Source organism: Coturnix japonica, chromosome 10 (assembly GCF_054131305.1).
Source record: "Coturnix japonica strain WE chromosome 10, WE-NBRP24, whole genome shotgun sequence".
NCBI lineage: Eukaryota > Metazoa > Chordata > Aves > Galliformes > Phasianidae > Coturnix > Coturnix japonica.
Genome location: NC_140672.1, coordinates 26566041 through 26586806, shown reverse-complemented (window position 1 = coordinate 26586806; position 20766 = coordinate 26566041). Strand labels below are relative to the sequence as shown.

At 53.6% G+C, this 20766-nt stretch overlaps 1 protein-coding gene and 1 long non-coding RNA gene across 4 annotated transcripts in view; both read right to left on the bottom strand.

Annotated features, from left to right (window-relative positions):
• Nucleotides 1-9775, bottom strand: part of LOC146759547 (uncharacterized) — a 154795-nt gene extending 145020 nt beyond the window's left edge. For all 3 annotated transcript variants that reach the window (XR_014932458.1, XR_014932459.1, XR_014932460.1), the window contains exon 1: nt 9410-9775. This is a non-coding gene — a long non-coding RNA (uncharacterized LOC146759547). The remainder of the gene's footprint in view (nt 1-9409) is intronic.
• LOC146759548 (uncharacterized) lies at nt 4771-9399 on the bottom strand. The gene is made up of 6 exons (XM_085510788.1): nt 9395-9399; nt 6760-6959; nt 6363-6422; nt 5499-5570; nt 5047-5139; nt 4771-4913 (listed from the first exon to the last, which is right to left on the bottom strand). Exons 1-6 carry the CDS (start codon nt 9397-9399, stop codon nt 4786-4788), a joined length of 558 nt encoding a protein of 185 aa, XP_085366914.1. The 3' UTR covers nt 4771-4785.
• Nucleotides 9776-20766: the final 10991 nt, after the last annotated feature.

Sequence of the window (20766 nt, the reverse complement as noted above, 5' to 3'; positions counted from 1 at the left end):
CATCTCCTGCCCCATAGACCTGACACACATCACCCCCACAGCAGCTCCTGCCCCATAGATCTAGCCCCCATCAGACCCACAGCAGCTCCAGTCCCATAGATCTGACCCACATCTACCCCACAGCAGCTCCTGCCCCATAGATCTGACCCACGTCTTCCCCACAGCAGCTCCTGCCCCATAGATCTTAACCACATGAGCCACACAGCAGCTCCTGTCCCACAGATCTGACCCACATAGGCCCCACAGCAGCTCCTGCCCCATAGATCTAACCAACATCAGCTCCACAGCAGCTCCTTCCCTATAGATCTGACCCACATAAGACCCACAGCAGCACCTGTTCCGTAGATCTGACACACATCATCCCCACAACTGCTCCTGCCCCAAAGATCTGATATACATGTGCCCCACAGGAGCTCCTGCCCCATAGATCTGACCCACATCTGCCCCACAGCAGCTCCTGCCCAGTAGATCTTACCCACAGCAGCTCCTGCCCCATACATCTGACCAACATGTGCCCCAGAGCAGCTCCTGCCCCATAGACCTTACCCACATCAGCCGCACAGCAGCTCCTGGTCTGTAGATCTGAACTACATGTGCACCACAGCACCTCCTGTCCCATAGATCTGACCCACAGCAGCTCCTGCCCCATAGATCTGACCCACATCTGCACTACAGCAGCTCCTGCCCCATAGATCCCACTCACATGTGCCCCAGAGCAGCTCCTGCCACATAGATCTGACCCACAACTACCCCACAGCAGCTCCTGCCCCATAGATCTGACCCACATCTGCACTACAGCAGCTCCTGCCCCATAGATCCCACTCACATGTGCCCCAGAGCAGCTCCTGCCCCATAGATATGACACACACCTGCCCCACAGCAGCTCCTTCCCTATAGATCTGACCCACATAAGCCCCACAGCAGCACCTGTTCCGTAGATGTGACACACATCAGCTCCACAGCAGCTCCTGCCCCATAGATATGACCCAACTCAGCCCCTGCCTCATAGATCTGACCCACATGTGCCCCTTTGCAGGGGGGCTCCTCTGCCTGGTGGTCATGGCGGGCCCCCTCCTCCTTCTCACTCCTAGGGCCCCCAGCTCCATCCTCCCGCCTGAAACAGGGAAAACTTCTACCCTAGCCCTCTTAGCTGCCGACATGGCTGCTAACTGCCACAGCTGTCAGAGGCGAGTGCGTTGCGCGCGGCAGCGGTGACCAAGGTGACGTGGAGAGGGTTCTAAAATGGCGGCCGCACTGCTGGCACTGGTGTTCCACATAGGATGAGGAGGGGGCTGGTAATAGCAGGACAAGGGGAAACTGATTTAAGTTGAAAGAGGGAAGATTTAGGTTGGATGTTAGGGGGAAAGTTGTTTACTAGGAGAGTGGTTAGGCCCTGGAACGGGCTGCCCAGGGAGGTTGTGGATGCCCCGTCCTTGGGGGTGTTCAGGGCCAGGTTGGACAGGGCCCTGGGCAACCTGATCTAGTAAAGGTGTATGTTTGGTGGCCCTGCCAGGCAGGGGGGTTTGTTCTTCATGATCCATGAGGTCCCGTCCAACCTGGGTCATTCTGTGATTCTGTGATACTGGTGTGTGGCTGCTTGTCCCAGCGTGCTGACCTTTTGTCTTCAGGTTCACCAACAAGACTGTAACTGATTTATGGAGGAGGCAAGTGATGGGTGCTACTGTGTGACAATCAACATCACTTTGTGGACATTTGAAAGCACCTTCCTCCAGAGCTGTTCACCTCCAGAAGAGGGTGCTCAGAAGTGTTTACTGGCAGAAGATCTGGCTCCAGCTTGGTATGGGAAAACTGGGGAATGATACCATCGTGTCCTGTGAAGAACAAGAGGCAGGTGGGCGTCCCTGCTCCCTCTTGTCTGCTGGCAAGGTCCAGATGAGATCCCAGAGCCAGAAGCTGCCATTCCAAGGAGAGCTGACTCAACCATTTTGGATTTGAGCTGTCACACCAAGGAGAGCTGACTGAACCACGTTGGACTTATTTGTAAGTTTATACTATCATTGGAAACTGTTGCCGTGGTCACAGTCATCGTCAGCGGAACAACAACTCCTGATGACCCACCACTACTGAAGATCAATGACTGAACTACTAAACACGTCAGATCCATGGTGGTGACTCTCTCTCCCTCTTGCTTCCTATAAAGACTCCTTGATTCTTTTTCCTGTCTTTTCTATTGCCCGCCTTCCCTTCCTAATCACCCTAAATTGTAATAGCATCCGTCCTCCAACATTTGAACCATGCTCAGGCATACACGTATGGACCTCCTCTCCTTCCTATAAATTGGAGCAGGACAGAGAACCACAAGGATTGTCAGCTCCCAAGTCATGCAAGTATTGCACACAACACAGATAACTTCATCTGCTGGCCCCGCTGTCTCTGCATACCACCAAGCGAGGACCTGCAGTGCCCAGGCGAGACGATGTGCCTGGCAGTGCAAAGCCAGCCCACGTGTGTGCAGATGGCAAGGAGCGTGTGGCACTGTGCACCGACAGCCCTTGCCTGCCCAGGACTGCGTGTGGAGGGCATTACCCACTGCAGCCCTGCCCAACAGTCAGTAGGGGTGTGCGGCCATGATGGCAGTAATGAACAAACTGCTGCTTCACAAAGATCTTGGCCCGATTAGAAATCTTTGAGTAGTGCTGTTACAGCAGACAGAATGTGATAAGCGCAAGTAGTCTCCTACACTTCACATCCTTGCTACTTCATTCTGGGTGTTGTCACTGAGCAGCATCTAACACAAGTTCTGCCCTGGTCAGCTGGCTGCCTTAGCTTGAGCCCTGATGGCAACGCCGTGACGTGATGTTAGTATTGCTGTTTTCTCCTCATCAGAATACTCTGCCTTTTGAAGGAAGCAGCTTCTTGGTTATTTTGTTTTGTTGTTGAATTTTATTGAATTAATTTACAATATCTATATTCCATATAGTTATAGATGTTTTGAATATGATCATCTGTGGTGCTGAGAATTTTTGTAGAAAAGGTATACTCAGTTCGGAAGGTGTAATAAGGATGTTAAAGAAAGAACCCCCTGTTGTGTTGACCAGTGATGATGCTCCCACCACCTGACCAATGGTGGAGAGGAGCATGAAGAGAGAGGTGGTGCTGGGGGGATCTTGGGGCTGCTGGGCCTGTCATACTTTTTCCAGGCAGAGGTTTTACAGGTGTTGCCCCCATGCCGACCCTGTGGGGGGGGGCCACTCCCACATCCTGAAAGATGGAGGAGAGGAGCGGGAGGGCAGAGTTGGTGCTGTGGGGGGCTGGGAGCTGTGGGGCCTGGTATGCTTTCCCCTGGCTGTAGTTTTCTGGGTGTCGGATGATGCCCTCAAACTGCCACCCTGTGGGGGCTGCTCCAACCTCCTGAAGGATGGTGAAGGAAAGTTGGTGACAGTTCCTGGGGGGGACAGGGGGCTGCTGGGCCAGTTGGCTTCCCCCAGGCAATGGTCGTCCGTCTGTTGGATGATGTCCCCAGGTCTATACTCTGCTGGGGTCGCTTCCATCCCCTGATGGATGGTGGAGGGGAGGGTGAGGGCAGAGATGGTGCTGGAGGCTGACAGGCCTCTCAGGCTTCCCGGAGGCAGTGGCTGCCTGCGGGTGACACTTTGAGGGAGCCACTGCCAACCCCTGAAGGACGGTGGTGGGGGACGGGAGGGTGGTGTTGATGCCAGGGTGCTGCTGTTTGGGTGCTAGCCGATGACTGCAAGCTTCCAAACCAGGTGGGTCCCTCCTGTCCCCTGAAAGAGGTGTTGATGCCCAAGGTGGATAGGGGCCACTGGGCCTGATGTACTTCCCAGGGGCCACGGAGCCTGGGCTGGTGGGCTACGGGGGCTGCACTGGGGGCAGCTGAGCCCGACAGCCGTCAGGCCTGGCAGGGGCCGCTCTGGTGGTGCTCTGCGGCTGGTGGGCAGATTGTCACTGCACAGGCACCGGTTGTTTGTGCCACGTCTTTTCTGTGCGGCGCACTGAGGCGAGCAAGCTGTTTGTCCAAGCGTGAGGTTGCTGCGGGCAATATGCTGGACTGCAGCATCTTCAGCAAGGCGCCTGCAGGGAGAGAAACGTGCTGAGGGCACAGGAGAACCCCCTGCTCTCCTTCCTCACAGTGCATGATAGAGTCACTCTCAGCTCCGGGCCTGTCTCAGGCCCAGCAGTAAGAACATGCAGCAGGAATGGCTCGGCCAGTTAAATGTCTGACAGTGTCAATCTCAGACAGTGTTAGGCAACAACTAACTGGCTTCTCTATGCTGCTTTAACTAGAAATGCCTCCTTGCTCACAGGATCCCTATAGTAAAGAGAGGGGGCAGGATGGGGTTGGGGGTGAACAAGAACTCACTGGTTTATCTGCCTCCGTTGTCGGACAAGACGATAGCACGAAAACATTGCCATCAGCATGGTAACGAAGATAGCCACACCAAATCCCAGGCAGTACTTCTTGATAAAATTATTGTCTGCGGCATTTGTGTGTTCCTCACCATCCGCACCTGGAAAAACAATGTGGATCTGTTTCACCAGCTGCTGCTTTGAGTGACATGGACAAGAACAACCACAGGAAGGATCCCGCTCCGGGCTGCTGTTGTGCCTGGTGGCTCAGGGGAAGCACAGCAAGCTCTGGAATGCAGGGTCTGTGCACAGGAGGTACTATGGAGGGTCCTGTTTCCTCTCCTTATCTGCTGAATGTGGTTCTGGTGGCCTAGTTCCCAAAAGGACAAAGTTCCTAAGTCCCTGGGAACTGGCTGCAGTGGGAGGGGAGCAACCTCTAACCACGGCCACGGAGCTCTATGAGCGGCCCTTACCTGGAGTGACAGTTGTTGTGTGCATGGCCTCTATTACTCTCAGGGGGACAGTCAGTGTGCGAACTCTGCCGTTCCAAAATGCAAGCCAGCGCATAGGTGCTCCACCTGTCTCTTTAGAAAGGAGGTAAGGGAGTGGGACTGTAAGTAACTGCTTCTCATCAGGAAGATGGAGCAGTTTCTCCACATGTATTTCTAGAAATTCAGTTTCACAAGCCTTTCAGGGAACAGACGGAAATACACCTACCACGTGCTTTGTCCTTCATGATTTTCATTAGCAGAGGGGGCAGTGTCTGCAGATATTTTCCTGTTTCCAGGGCCTCTTTCTGTTTCTCAGGACCTAAACAGAAAGCATTAAGATAACTTTCAGACAAACAAGGTATTAAACTGAACGGTCTTTTCAGTGAAGTCAGTAACGACAACAGCCACCCCTGGGATGCCTGTGGGGTTCCAGCACAACTAAGGATTTAGCACGGCCTTCCCTGGAGGCACTTCTGCAACCAAAGAATGAGAACTTTTCACCACACACTGCAGCTTACCTAAACGCATAACGGCATCACTGAATGGGACCAGGGCATTGTGCGAAAGCAGGGCACACACACACAGGTGTGCATTCTCACTCACACCTGCAGACGCGCCTGGCTGACATTAGGACTGTGAGCTGGCATCTCTCAAAGGAAGTAAAATCTCATGACGTACCCATTTGAATCGCTGGGGCTTCTGTCCTGGAGCTCAGCTGGGAAACTGGATGCCATTCAACTCCACTAGGAGCTGTCAGCAAACACAGACAGAGCAGCTCCTGTCAGACACCTGTTTACACTGGAATGACAGCACTGCTCCACGGCACTCTCCTCTCCCTGCCACACAGAAGCATCTGGCAAATAGTTGTTGGGTGCCTGCAGTGGCACCGTGACAGTCCAAAAAGGAACCGTGTGTAGAACTGCCTGGAGAAGGGAAGGGGGTGGAAGAGGAAGGGCAAGATCTAAAGGCCCTTTCCTGTGGGACTGCCCTGAGGCTCACAGGCTGGATTATGCTGAGGCTTTGGCAAAGCGTTGCTTATAGGCACAGCATCGACGAGAAACATCTCCTGGTGTTGATGCCTGGGGGCAGCTGGGCCTGCCACTCATGTGCCAGGGTGCTGCTGTTTGGGTGTCATGGTATGCTGTGATTTCTCTCTTCCTTAGGGACCTGCAGTGACTGGAAGGGGCTCAGGTGATGACATGGCACTCAGACCTGGGTCAAAAGTTGCAAAGCTGCAGAGAAGCCAGGTGGGCAGTTGGCTGGCACTCAGCAGCTTTCCAGATACACTCTCCAGGCCATGTAAAACAATCTTCAGAGAAGGCATAGAAGAACATTTGGCCCCTCAAGGTTTTTTTAGTGGGGAGATCTCTGATGTATGGAGACAAAGTCAACGGGATGCTGTGAGCATGCAGCACCCAAGAAACAGTGACTACCCAAGCCTTTCATGGAGAAGAAATCACCAGGCAGTGAAAAGATGAACCCCTCCTGAACTTCCACAATCAAATATGAGCAAAGATCATGAGATGAAGACTGGTGACTTACGTCTGGCATCCACCCCAGGCTCAGGGACGCGACTTTGCTTTCGAAATGCACCAAAGGGGCCTGCAGGCACAAGAGTGATCAGACACAGGTGAGGAGAGCTTCCGCTGTGCACTGGGGTCTGCCTTGTTTTTTTTCCTGCAGTGACCTGTGAGGACTGGCTGCAGGTCAGGGAATGACATGGCCCAAACAGCAAAGGAATAAGAGCAAAGACTGGCAAGGGCCGCCTTCCCACTGAAATGTGACAATTCTCCAAGTAAAGAAATACTAATGACTGATCTGTGTACGACCTTCAAAGCACAAAGAGACTTGAAAGACCTTTGGAGAGCCTTACGTACCCAAATAAGCTATTATAGCACTAATTTTTCGACTTCCAAGGAAACAGACACTCACAACTTACCTCGGAGTTTCCCCTGAGGCACAAAAGCAGTCTCCTTCCAGTCATCTGAGGAAGGAGTACCAATGTCATCATCTAGAAGAAAGAACAGAAGAGGGTTGTTCCCATTGCATGCTGTGATCTTCCTCTCCCTTAGTGACAGGGAAGGGGCCAGGGAAGGGGACAGGTAACGGGATGGGAGACTCAGGCCTTGATCGCCAAAGCTATAGAGGGGCCAGGGTGACCTGGAGCCTAGCACTCGGCAGCTTTACAAATGCTCCCTCCTGGCCACATGCAGCACCCCTCTGGGACCGCGTGGAAGAGCATACAAAGAAAAGGTGCCTGAAACACACTGGGCTACAGCTGGGGGTCTCTGTTGGGAACCAGGATTTTTCTATGGGGAGCATCAGGCAGCTGGAGCAGAAATGCTCATGCTTTTCCCAGCACACACCTTCCACGTTCTCCCCTGGGACACCCCCAGGATGAAGAGCATGCTCCAGCCATCCAGCGGCAGAGCCGTGGGAGCACAGGGCTTCCTCATGCCCTTGCCCAGCTCCTGTGGTGCTGCCTGTCCCCCTTTTCCAATACCCCCCCGCCCCCATCGAAGGCAGCCCTAGGGCTATAAGGCACAGAGCCACTGGAACCAGAACCTGGGCTTCTCACTCTCATTTCCGCTTATTTTTCACCCCATCTCTGCCCACCCACCTGCTCCTGCTGCTCGCCCTGGAGCAGCACAAGTCTCCTGACAACACATGGCTATCAGTAGGAGGACGGCAAGGCAGGTGGGGGCCGTGGCCCCCAGTACTCGTGCCATGCTGCTACCACCACTGCTACAGCCACAACAAGTGCTGCTATTGGGGCACAGAACACCTAGAGCACGCAGCTGGGCATTGTGATCTTGTGGCACAAGGCAGCAATGTGGCAGGGCATAGTGACCTCACATCCCCAGGCTGCTGGCTGGGCCTCCCCACGGGCTGCTCCTCCTGTGCAGCAGGGCTGCATAGAGTGGGTGCTTGTGGCACCCCTTAGTGGGTGAGTGCCAGGCTGCTGGGGAAGAATTACTGGGAGCGTGTCCCACTGGGTAGATCTGTTCCACCGCAAGGACCAGTCTCCCCCTGGGCTTGTTATGGACGCTGAGGATTCCTAGTCATCTAGAGCAGCAGGAGACCATGGCAGATATTTTCACATTTACATTGTGGAAATATATTATTGTGGAATGGTTTGGGTGGCAAGGGACATTAAAGACCCAGAGACTCTGTCAAAGGATAAAGAAAATCGCTCCAGTGTTGTTTTTACTGCTTTGTGCAAATCAAAAGATTGCATTTTGTCTTTTAATGGCCAAAAAAGCCATTTCTTCAGGGACATTGTATTTGTTATCACAGACTCTAACAAAAATGCAAACTGAGCTTTATCTGTAGCATCAATACTTTAGTATTTCGTATCTTGTATTTGACAGTTCCCTCCAAGCCAGTTGCCCATGCCTTTCTCTCAGCCCATGAGAGCACCACTTACTGCCTCTGGGAACTTGGAAACTGGCAGCATGATGGCCAGCACACACACAAGTTGCTCGTGACGCAGCTCCAGGCAGCTCTCCTGAGGCCCAGCTTCATTTCACGGCCACTCACGCTCTGCTGCTGGACATTCTGCAACGGAAAAGCCACCGGATGCAAATCCCATCCCTCACAGATGGTATCAGACCCCTGCTCTCATAGCAGTCACCACCGCCCGGCATTGGGCAGCGCTTCCACTGCCCTTGCTCCTGCCACAAGACACCAACGTCTGCTTCTAGTTCGGCTCCACCATGGGATCCTGTTTGCAACAGAAAAACACACAGAGGCTGCCAGCCACTGCAACACGCGCTGTGAAACCCCTGGCACTGCTGAGTCCCATGAGCAGAGGAGAGAAGCGTCTGCCTGCCATGGACGGGCTGCGGCAGGATTGAATCCTGCCTTCCAATCGGGACACCCCCAGGGAGAGCCTCCCTGGGGACCCAAAGACTTACGGCAGCGCCAACACAGCAGGCAGAAACGCGACGTGCTCCTGACTGCCCGCACTGTTCAAAGCTCCCTGACTTGCGGAATCAAACTCTATAATCCAGAGATGGGTTATAAAGCAGGTATGTTTTATTCCAGCGCTGGGTGCAAGGGGGATAGCTCCTCCAAACTTGCACACCAACTTGTAAAACCGTGATACAGATATAGGTACACCTCATGCATAGTCAATGATTTCCCGTAATTCTAACATGCATCCCTTAATTCTAATACACATTCTTTATCATGCAGACCCCCTCTTGTTATCGCCCATCTTGTCAGGGAGATGCAAATATCAAAAGAGGAGTTGCAACACCTAATCCCCTTCTCGCCAGGTGTCTCAGGGAGTTCTCACTCCTTAATCTTCATCCTTCCTGCTCTTCCAGACCCACTGTCTCCATTCCTTGTTATTCTAACTAAGTCATTTTCTGTAAACTACCTTTAACTATCCCCCTTTTAGCCCCCCTTTATTCTGAATTCCAGCAGAGCATCTGTTTTCTGCTTCCCTGTTCATCCCTCCCTCTCCCTCTCCCTCCCTCCGCCCTATGACGGCAGCCCTTCAAAGCAACCAACACAACCACGCCAAACCGCAGCCCGGACTCGTCCCGCTCACTGCAATCCAGACCCACTCCATCCGTAAAAACCTTCATCCACGCCGTTTCTTAACCGGGCCTCGGCGCCACCCGGATCTTACAGCCAGCGAGCGGCCGGCAAACGAATGGCCGTCTTCCTCTTGGTGCCGCACAGCCCAGCACGGCCGGAGCCGCACCACACGATCCGGGCCGGGGCCGGCTCAGGCTCTGCCTCCAGGCTTTTGGGGCCGGCCGGGTGACTCTCGCAGCACAGCGAGACCGTGGAGCCGCCCGGGCGCCGCCTCTGGGTGCCGGCAGCGCCGCGAGCTCCTCCCCCAACAGCCCCTCCGTGCCCCCGCACCGAGGCCCGACCCCGTTCGCAGCACAGAGCCCGCTCCTCCCAGCCCCGCTCATGGCCACCATGGCCCGGAAGTGCTCTCTGCCGCCTGCAGGAAGCACTTCCTGTCACTGTCACGTGGCTCAGGCCGGGCTGGGGCCTGTTGGGGGGGGGGCAGCTGCCAGATCTTCTGCCAGTAAACACTTCTGAGCACCCTCTTCTGGAGGTGAACAGCTCTGGAGGAAGGTGCTTTCAAATGTCCACAAAGTGATGTTGATTGTCACACAGTAGCACCCATCACTTGCCTCCTCCATAAATCAGTTACAGTCTTGTTGGTGAACCTGAAGACAAAAGGTCAGCGCGCTGGGACAAACAGCCACACACCAGTATCACAGAATCACAGAATGACCCAGGTTGGAAGGGACCTCATGGATCATGAAGAACAAACCCCCCTGCCTGGCAGGGCCACCAAACATACACCTTTACTAGATCAGGTTGCCCAGGGCCCTGTCCAACCTGGCCCTGAACACCCCCAAGGACGGGGCATCCACAACCTCCCTGGGCAGCCCGTTCCAGGGCCTAACCACTCTCCTAGTAAACAACTTTCCCCCTAACATCCAACCTAAATCTTCCCTCTTTCAACTTAAATCAGTTTCCCCTTGTCCTGCTATTATCAGCCCCCTTCTCATCCTATGTGGAACACGAGTGCCAGCAGTGCGGCCGCCATTTTAGAACACTCTCCACGTCACCTTGGTCACCGCTGCCGCGCGCAACGCACTCGCCTCTGACAGCTGTGGCAGTTAGCAGCCATGTCGGCAGCTAAGAGGGCTAGGGTAGAAGTTTTCCCTGTTTCAGGCGGGAGGATGGAGCTGGGGGCCCTAGGAGTGAGAAGGAGGAGGGGGCCCGCCATGACCACCAGGCAGAGGATGGGTAAGAGAGCCATATTCCATCATGCCTGGACCAGCCCCATGACCACCACCCATGTGGAGCCTATGGAGGTGGATCCACCTCCAGATGAGCGAATGGAGGTGGATCCACCTGCAGAGGAGCCCATGGAGGCAGATCCACCTGCAGAGGAGCCCATGGAGGTGGATCCGCCCGCGGCATAACTGGCCTGGCATCACACCACCGTGCCAGGCCCCGCGTTGGCATGGTCACAGCTCCACCGTGGCTGGTCCAGGCGCTGAGCTCCTTACCCGCTGCACGGCCCCCGCCCCCTGCATTAGCTGGGTGGCATTTTTGTAACATCTGTTCCTCCTTTGGGCCTATTCTGCAGCCACATTCTGTGGGCCCCCAGTCCCATCTTTACCCTGTTTGTTCCAGTCCCTGTTTCTATAGTTGGTTTTTGGGTTTAGTTTAGTTTTAGAGTTAGGTGTAGGTTGTTGTTAGTGTTCTTGAGTTAGGCATAGGTTATTGTTTGTGTTTTCGAGTTAGGCATTGCTTATTGTTCATTTATTAGTGTTAGGAGTAGGTTAGGAGTAGGTTTAGTGTTAGTAGTTGGTGTTTTCCTGTTAGGAGTTTGTTCCTCTTCATTCTTTAGTGTTAGGAGTAGATTGTTGTTCCCATAGTAGAGTTAGGCATAGGTTACTGTTGGTACTGTAGGGTTGGGCGTTGGTTCCTACCAGCAGCTGGCAGCAAACAGCGCTCGCTCGGTAAGCACACGTCTGCTTTCTCCCCCGGAGCCGTGAGTGCGACTGCCATGAGAGCAGAGGTCTGACACCATCTGTGAGGGATGGGATTTGCATCCGGTGGCTTTTCCGTTGCAGAATGTCCAGCAGCAGAGCGTGAGTGGCCGTGAAATGAAGCTGGGCCTCAGGAGAGCCGTCTGGAGCTGCGTCACGAGCTTCCTGCATGGCCAGCGCAAGGTAGGTGTGCCTTACTTTAAGCGTGCGCTGAAGCAGTGTTGGTTAAGCACGGCTCCCTCCTTTGTCTGCAACCGATGGGCTTTCTGCATGCTTTATTGCTGTGGCCGGCGTTGAACAGCACAGCAGCAGCGAGGCCTCGAATATGTCCACAACCAGGTACGTGAATGTGAGTAAATTTAGCTGTGTGAATGATGTTATTGTTCATATTAGTAAGGCAGTATTCACATGTGTGTGATGGAGCTCAGGGATAGGTTTATTCTTGCCTGATAAATTTTCCCTTCTTTGACACCCACCCGTCCTCTTGCTTCTCTTCCCCTCACCTGTAAGTGCAGCAATACTGAAGGCTGAGGGCTCTTCTCCGTGGCGGGCGCTAAAGGGCAATTGAAATGCATGTTTGTTGTCCCTCTTTGTTCTTGGGTCGGTAGCCCAAGGTGACCAAGCTTCAGAGCACTTCTCTAAGTCAGCCTGGAAATGTTTCTAGCAGGAAGTAACTCCATCACAGTGCCTGAGAGTAATAATAGTAATTGTAATAGTAATAGTCTTGTGCGGGTTGGAAGGGACCTTAGAGATCATCGAGTCCAACCCCTGGGATTCCAGCCTCTGTGCTACAGGGTGGCACTTCTACCACTTGCACCACAGGGGGATTCGAACACCCGGGCCCCGGTGTTGCAATGCAGCATTCCTACCACCTGCGCCACGGGGGCACACAAAAAGATGCCTCTTTTTCCCCCCTCACAGCAGGCAGCCTCCGTGAGAGCAGTAGAGCAGCAGGCTGTCTGTGCTATGGCTGCTGAACTGCATTTCTGGCCACCTGAGATCCCTGAGCCCATGCTAATGAAGAACATGCTGCACCACAGACTCTTCTACGGAGCCGTTTTGCAGCTTCTCTGTGCTGGCCATCATGCTGCCAGTTTCCAAGTTCCCAAAGGCAGTAAGTGGTGCTCTCATGGGATAGGAGAAAGGCACGGGCAACTGGGTGGGAGGGAACCATCTGTAACTGTTGCCAGCAGCCTGGAGGTGCCAGCTCAGTCTTATCCTGTGGCTACTGCTGCTCCCTATGAGCTGCCAGGCAGAGGGTCCTCCCGCCCGTGCAGGGACCGCCTTGCAGGAAAGGGCTTTAGGCTCTGGTTTGTGTGGGATTTGGGGAACGAGACAGGGGTGGAGTTTCTTGTGTGCCCGACTGTCAGGAAGGCGGTTCCCAGTTCTGGCAGCCCAACGTGCCCAGCAGGGTGACTTGAGCTCTCAAAGCGAGCCGCCAACCAGTTGTTAGCTGAGAAGGTTCCCTGAGCGTTTCCGAATTGATTCTTGTAGGACTCGGAGAGTTTGGGGACTGAGACTTGGGAGAGAGTGAAGAAAGCTGAGGCAAGGCAAGCGCTGCTCAGCTGAGGAAGAAAGCCGAGAAGGAAAGCAGAAAGCAACGATGATGGCCTGAGCAAGAAGCTACAAAGGACAGCAGAACCACCTGCAGTGCTTTCTCAGAGGTGGCACCAAAAGCTGCTGACTCAACGGTCCAGTTTACCGGCACAGCCGTGCTTTCCCTGTCATGGACGGTGGAGATGATGGAAGTGAACTGGACAGGAAGGACTTGTGCTGCGTTAGAAGCAAAGAGGGCTTCACCTGTGCAGGACTTGGTGTACGGCAAGAGCTGGAGACGCTGCGTTCCTTCAGGGTGTGTCTCTTGAGGTCCAGGCCTGGTGTAGGGTTAGGTTGAAATAGGGCTGGCTGGGACTGGAGAGGGAGGAGGTGACGTAGCCCTGGGGTTTGGCTTCTCCTTGGGTCTGACTGGAGGCTGAGTGACTGATTGCTAAGCGGCAATCCTGGGCACTGGGGCTCCATTTTGGGGTGTGGACGGGGTAATAAATACAAGCCAAATCTTCTTGTACGCAATAAAATTGAAGCGAACTTTCTAAACCTGGTGCTGCCTCTTTCAGTAGCTGGTCAGAACATCCCTCGCTCGGGCTGGCAATCACAGGGCGATGAAGCGGTCGGCTTCACGTCTCTCCCTTGACATGGTGCAGGTTTTCCCCCGTTTCCTTGTTGGTCTTCCCAACCTGTGGCCTTTCAGCCAACCCGTAAGTGCTGGTGACAGGCTGTGAGCATCTCCTTGCTCTCTGAGGACTGACAGAAAGAAACCAGAGGAGGGGAAGCAGCCTGGCAGGAAGAAGGGTGTCCCGTGCTCAGCCCGTTGAGTTGGCCTCTCTTCCCTGAGGGTTCTTTCAGCTTCTGATGCACCGTGTGCTGCTGTTTGCCCTGGGAAGCCCAGCTGCACGCTGGCAGCCGTGGCCTGTGCATCATCCTCCCCTTGAGGCCCAAGGAGTTGTTTGTTTTTATGTATTCAGTATTGGTGTGGCATTTTGTTGTTTTGTTCAGCTTTGAGATCAAGGGGTAATTTAACACCGTTGGAAGTAATTGGGGTTCAGGAGTAGCACATGCAGAATTTTGATCACGCAGCAAGTTGTGATTCCTACTGTGTTGAAGAACTGGCACACACATATATGCCTGCAGCCGGAGCTTGATTGACTCTCGTCAATACGGCCTTCCAAAGCCCGGCCCTGGGGAGCTGTCCAAAAATTTTCCAACATTTTGTATTACCTAAGTTTATTTTAAACAGCCAAGGAGGAGTAATCTCTTAAAGGCTTTTTTAAAGGCATTGGACTAGGTTTTGATTATCACGTCTCAGGAAGCTTCTGCATTCCACCTAGTGCTAATGGGATAAATCAAGAGCAGATTACACAAGAGATTCAGGCCTTGCTGCCAGTCTTTTATGAATCCGAACTTTGTTTCATGTTGCCAGATATTCTGGTTTCCTTTTCAGGAGATTCCTTTGCTGTATAATAAGAAGGCCAAGGGCATCCTGGCCTGCATCAGAAACAGTGTTGCCAGCAGGAGCAGAGAGGTGATTGTCCCCCTGTTCTCAGCACCGATGAGGCCGCAGCTCGAGTGCTGTGTTCAGTTTTGGGCCCCTCAGTGCAAGGAAGACATGGAGGCCCCGGAACGCGTTCAGAGGAGGGCAACAAAGCTGGTGAGGGGTCTGGAGCACAGGCCGTATGAGTTGAGGCTGAGGGAGCTGGGATTGTTCAGCCTGGAGAAGAGGAGGCTCAGGGGAGACCTCATTGCTCTCTCTAACTTCCTGAAGGGAGGCTGTAGTGAGATCCGGATGTAGTGTGTAGGTCAGATCTATGAGGCAGGAGCTGCTGTGGGGCAGATGTGGGTCAGATCTATGGGGCAGGAGCTGTTGTGGGGATGATGAGGGTCAGATCTATGTGTCAGAAGCTGCTGTGGGACAGATCTAAGGGGCAGGAGCTGCTGTGGGGTACATGTGGGTCAGATCTATAAGGCAGGAGCTGCTGTGGGGCACATGTGGGTCAGATCTATGAGGCAGGAGTTGCTGTGGGGCACATGTGGGTCTGATCTATGGGGCAGGAGCTGCTGAGGGTCAGATCTATGGGGCAGGAGTTGCTGTGGGGCAAATATGGGTCAGATCTATGGGACATAAGCTGCTGTGGGGCTGCTGTGGGTCATATCTATGGGGCAGGAGCTGCTGTGGGGATGATGTGGCTCAGATCTATGAGGCAGGAGCTGCTATGGGGCAGATGTGGGTGAGACATATTGAACAGGAGCTGCTGTGGGGCTTATGTGGATCAGATCTATAGGGCAGGAGCCTCTGTGGGGCAGATGTGGGTCAGATCTATGAAGCAGCAGCTGCTGTGGGGCACATATATGTCAGATCTATGGGGCAGGAGCTGCTGTGGAGATGATTTGGGTGAGATCTCTGGGGCAGGAGCTGCAGAGGGGCTTATGTGGGTCAGATCTATGGGGCAGGAGCTGCTGTGAGGCTGATGAGGGTCACATCTATGGGCCAGGAATTGCTGTGGGGTAGATATGGCTCATATCAATGGAGCAGGAGATGCTGTGGGGCAGATCTATGGGGCAGAAGCTGCTGTCGGGTATATTTGAGTCAGATGTATGGGGCAGGAGCTGCTAAGGGGAGATGTGAATCTGATCTATGGGGGAGGAACGGCTGTGGGACAGATCTATGGGACAGGAGCTGATGTGGGGCTGATATGGGTCAGATCTATGGGGAAGGAGCTGCTGTGGGGCAGATGTGGGTCAGATCTATGGGGCAGGAACGGCTGTGCGTCAGAACTATAGGACAGGAGCTGCTGTGGGGCTGATGTGCATCAGATCTATGGGGCAGGAGCTGCTGTGGGGCAGATCTATGTGACTGGAGCTGCTGTGGGGCACAAGTGAGTCAGATCAATGGGGCAGGAGCTGCTGTGGGGCTGATGTGGGTCAGATCTTTGGGGCAGGAACAGCTGTGGGGCTGAAGTGGGTCAGATCTATGGGGCAGGAGCTACTGTGGGGTATGTGTGGGCCTGATCTAGTGGGCAGGAGCTGCTGTGTGGCTGATGTGGGTCAGATCTATGGGGCAGGAGCTGCTGTGGCGCTGCTGCGTGTCAGATCTATGGGTCAGCAGCTGCTGTGGGGGAGATGTGGGTCAGATCTATGGAAAGGAGCTACTGTGGGTCTGATGAGGGTCAGATCTATGGGGCAGGAGCTGCTGTGGTGCTGATGTGGTTAAGATCTATGAGACAGGAGCTGCTGTGGGGCAGATGTGGGTCAGATCTATTGGGCAGGAGCTGTTGTGGGGCACATGGGTATCAGATCTTTGGGGCAGGAGCTGTTGTGGGGCACATGTCGGTAGATCTATGTGGCAGGAGCTGCTGTGGGGCAGATGTGGGTCAGATTTTTGGGGTAGGTGCTGCTGTGGAGCTGATGTTGGTCAGATCTATGGGGCAGGAGCTGCTGTGGGTCAGATCTATGGGGCAGGATCTGCTGTGGGTCATATGTGGGTCAGATCTATGAGTTAGGAGCTGCTGTGGGTCAGATCTATGGGGCAGGAGCTGCTAAGGGGCACATGTGGGTCAGATCTCTGAGGCAGGGGCTGAGGTGGGTCATATCTATGGGGCAGGAGCTGCTGTGGGGCTGATGTGGGTCAGATCTACGGAACAGGTGCTGCTGTGGGGCTTATGTGGGTCAGATCTATAGGGAAGGAGCTGCTGTGGGGCAGGTGTGTGTCATATCTATGGGGCAGGAGCTGCTGTGGGGCTGGTGTGGGTCAGATCAATGGGGCAGGTGCTGGTGTGGGGCTGATGTGGGTCAGATCTATGGGGCAGGAGCTGGTGTGGGGCTGATTTGGGTCAGATCTATGGGGCAGGAGCTGGTGTGGGGCTGATTTGGGACAGATCTATGGGGCAGGATCTGCTCTGGGGCACATGTGAGTGAGATCTATGGGGCAGGAGCTGCTGTGGGGTAGATGTTGGTCAGATCTATGGGGCAGGAGTAGCTGTGGGGCATATGTGAGTCAGATGTATGGGGCAGGAGCTGCTGTAGTGCAGATGTGGGTCAGAACTATGGGGCAGGAGCTGCTGTGGGGTAGTTGTGGGTCAGATCTATCGGGCAGTATCTGCTCTGGGGCACATGTGAGTGAGATCTATGGGGCAGGAGCTGCTGTAGTGCAGATGTGGGTCAGATCTATGGGGCAGGAGCTGCTGTGGGGCAGATCTGTGGGACAGGAGCTGCTGTGGTGCACATGTGGGTCAGATCTATAGACCAGGAGCTGCTGTGCGGCTGATGTGGGTAAGGTCTATGGGGCAGGAGCTGCTCTGGGGCACATGTTGGTCAGATGTATGGGGCAGGAGCTGCTGTGGGTAAGATCTACTGGGCAGGAGCTGCTGTGGGGCAGATGTGGGTCAGATCTATGGGGCAGGAGCTCCTGTGGGGCACATGTATATCAGATCTTTGGGGCAGGAGCAGTTGTGGGGATGATGTGTGTCAGATCTACGGAACAGGTGCTGCTGTGGGTTTATGTGGGTCAGATCTATAGGGAAGGAGCTGCTGTGGAGCTGATGTTGGTCAGATCTGTGGGACAGGAGCTGCTGTGTGGCTCATGTGGTTGAGATCTATGGGGCAGGAGCTGCTGTGGGGAAGATGTGGGTCAGATCTATGGGACTGGAGCTGCTGTGGGTCTGATGGGGGCTAGATCTATGGGGCAGGAGCTGCTGTGGGGGTGATGTGTGTCAGATCTATGGGGCAGGAGATGCTATGGCGCTGATGTTGGTAAGATATATGGGGCAGGAGCTGCTGTGGGGTAGATGTGGGTCTGATCTATGGGGCAGGAGCTGTTGTGGGTCCGATGTGGGTCAGATCTATGGGGTTGGAGCTCCTAAGGGGCAGATGTGGGTCGGATCTATGGGGCAGGAGATGCTGTGGGGTTGATGTGGGTCAGATCTATGTGGCAGGAGCAGCTGTCGGTCAGATCTATGGGGTTGGAGCTCCTAAGGGGTAGATGTGGGTCGGATCTATGGGGCAGGAGATGCTGTGGGGCTGATGTGGGTCAGATCTATCTGGCAGGAGCTGTTGTGTGGCTGATGAGGGTCAGATCTATTGGGCAGGAGCTGCTGTGGTGCTGATGTGGTTAAGATCTATGAGACAGGAGCTGCTGTGGGGCAGATGTGGGTCAGATCTATGGGGCAGTTGCTGCTGTGGGGCAGTCATTTGTCAGATCTATGGGAGAGGTGCTGCTGTCGTGCTGATGTGGGTCAGATCAATTTGGCAGGAGCTGCTGTGTGTCAGATGTGGGTCAGATCTATGGGGCAGGAACAGCTGTGTTGCTGATATGGGTCAGATCTATGGGGCTGGAGCTGCTGTGGGGCAGATCTGTGGGACAGGAGCTGCTCTGGGGTAGATGTGGGTCGGATCTATGGGGCTGGAGCTGCTGTGGTGCTGATATGGGTCAGATCTATGGGGCTGGAGCTGCTGTGTGGCTGATGGGGGTTAGATCACAGAATCACAGAATCGCAGAATCACAGAATGACCCAGGTTGGAAGGGACCTCATGGATCATGAAGAACAAACCCCCCTGCCTGGCAGGGCCACCAAACATACACCTTTACTAGATCAGGTTGCCCAGGGCCCTGTCCAACCTGGCCCTCAACACCCCCAAGGACGGGGCATCCACAACCTCACTGGGCAGCCTGTTCCAGGGCCTAACCACTCTCCTAGTAAACAACTTTCCCCCTAACATCCAACCTAAATCTTCCCTCTTTCAACTTAAATCAGTTTCCCCTAGTCCTGCTATTATCAGCCCTTTCCAAGAGTTTACTCCCCTCCTGGCAGTAAGTTCCCTTCAGGTACTGAAAGGCTGCAATGAGGTCACCCCGCAACCTTCTCTTCTCCAGGCTGAACAAACCCAACTCCCTCAGCCTGTCCTCATAGGGGAGGTGCTCCAGCCCCCTGATCATCTTCGTGACCCTCCTCTGGGCCCCTTCCAACAGCTCCATGTCTTTTTTGTACTGAGGGCTCCACACCTGGACACGGTACAACAGATGGGGCCTCACAAGAGCAGAGTAGAGAGGGACGATCACCTCCCTATCCCTGCTGACCACCCCTCTCCTGATGGAGCCCAGGATCCCATTTGCTTTCCGGGCTGCCAGAGCGCACTGCTGGCTCATGTTAAGTTTCTCATCCATCAGGACCCTCAGGTCCTTCTCTGCCGAGCTGCTCTCAAGGACCACTCCTCCCAGCCTGTACAGGTGCCTGGGGTTCTTCCAACCTAAGTGCAAAACCTTGCACTTTGCCGTGTTGAACCTCATTAGGTTCACTCAGGCCCACCTTTCAAGCCTGTCAAGGTCCCTCTGAATGGCATTCCTTCAACTGCACCACTCAGCTTAGTGTCATCATGCACACACACCCATGTGGACAAATTCTGTATAATCATCTCCTCACTCTGGTGATAAAATCTCCCCGAAGAAGGATCCTGCAGCTCCACCATGGCACCTTCTAACTGAGGAAGAGGACCTTTGGTGAAGAAAAGAGCACTTGGGCAGTATGAGTCTCCAAGCACATGTGCTTCGTGTCTCCAGGCTGCTGCTGAGACCCAAAGGTGCTGTAAATCCATATAACTACCTTCACTTTTGCAGTATGACTGAATTAGGCACAGAAATATGGATAAAAGAGGCATTAAAATCAGAGCAGTTGGCCTTCAAGGCACACAGCTTTCAAAATGGCTTGGAGAGCAGAGCAAACTCTTTGCAAGTAACTATTACCACACAGTTCCATTTGGCTAAGTCAAAACATGTGCATTCTATTCAAGTATGATGATCTTTACATGCAGTTTATAACTGTAAAAAGGTATGTTTCAACTTGGGGAGAGGGGAGCTGTGGTGAGAGCCATGGTTTGGAATCCTACAGGGCCAGCATGCTTATCTGTGAGTCTGAGGGAGACGCCTCCAGGCCAAAGCAGGTGCTACAGAGAGAAAGGTTTGACACAAATGGTTTTATTTGACTGCTAGAGACAAATGAGTAGGAAGAAGCTATGATTTCTTTGCTGACTGCTGGTAAATCAGAACTGCAGACTGTAGGAGAGCTTAAAGGAGCAGTAGTAGGAGTGTGAATGAATGCTCTCTGTTCTGCACTAGGATGGATGTGTGACCAGCATGACATACCAATCTTCCACTCCCAAATCATGCTTTCCTGGAGGGCCTTCAAAACACTCTCACTGAGCCAAAAAAGACACTTTCTGGGCAGGGAAGGTCCCCAGAATGCCCATAGCCCCACCTGAGCACCTGACACTGGCACTCTGTGCCTGCCTCACTGAGCCTCTTCGTATTTTCACCTCTGCCCAGCATCATGTAGAAGGGCTGCCAAGGGCTGTGTGCCTGCGTGCTCCCCTTGTGACAGCATTGTGTTGTAGGTGCCAACAAAGGGAAAGCACGGACAGTGCAAAGTAGCTGATAATTGCATTAAATGGGACTGTTTTGGCAGCACTTTGATTGTGTGCTGAACATACTTACATGGATCTTCATTAATTTAGGGGCTGAAGAGAGGCTGCAGCTCATTGCACAACATTCAGAGGTTCCCTCCCACATGCAAACGCATCTTTTGAAAAGCCAAGCCTTGATCTCGTTTGAGGTACCTTAGAAAATTTAACTGCAGTGGATCTGCTGAAGCTGAATTATTTGTGGAGAGAACATATTACATGTCTTCCCTTAGATCTAGTCACTACTTATCTCACATGCGCTGTTGTATTAGACAGAAAAAGCACAAAATGGTGTACTTCCTCTTGTTCCAAAGGAAGTGACAGTCGTTATTCTTTCCAGCAAATGTAATTGCATCAATTGTTTCTCACACAATACTCACAATTAAGGTTTCCAAAAGAACAGCTAA

Excerpts from the sequence above, each read along its gene's own strand:
- LOC146759548 (XM_085510788.1), bottom strand. Across the intron at positions 5,571-6,362 it reads GCCTGGGGTGGATGCCAGAC|CTCCTAGTGGAGTTGAATGG; the intron begins GTAAGTCACCAG and ends GTTTGCTGACAG. Across the intron at positions 5,140-5,498 it reads AGCCCCAGCGATTCAAATGG|GTCCTGAGAAACAGAAAGAG; the intron begins GTACGTCATGAG and ends CTTTCTGTTTAG.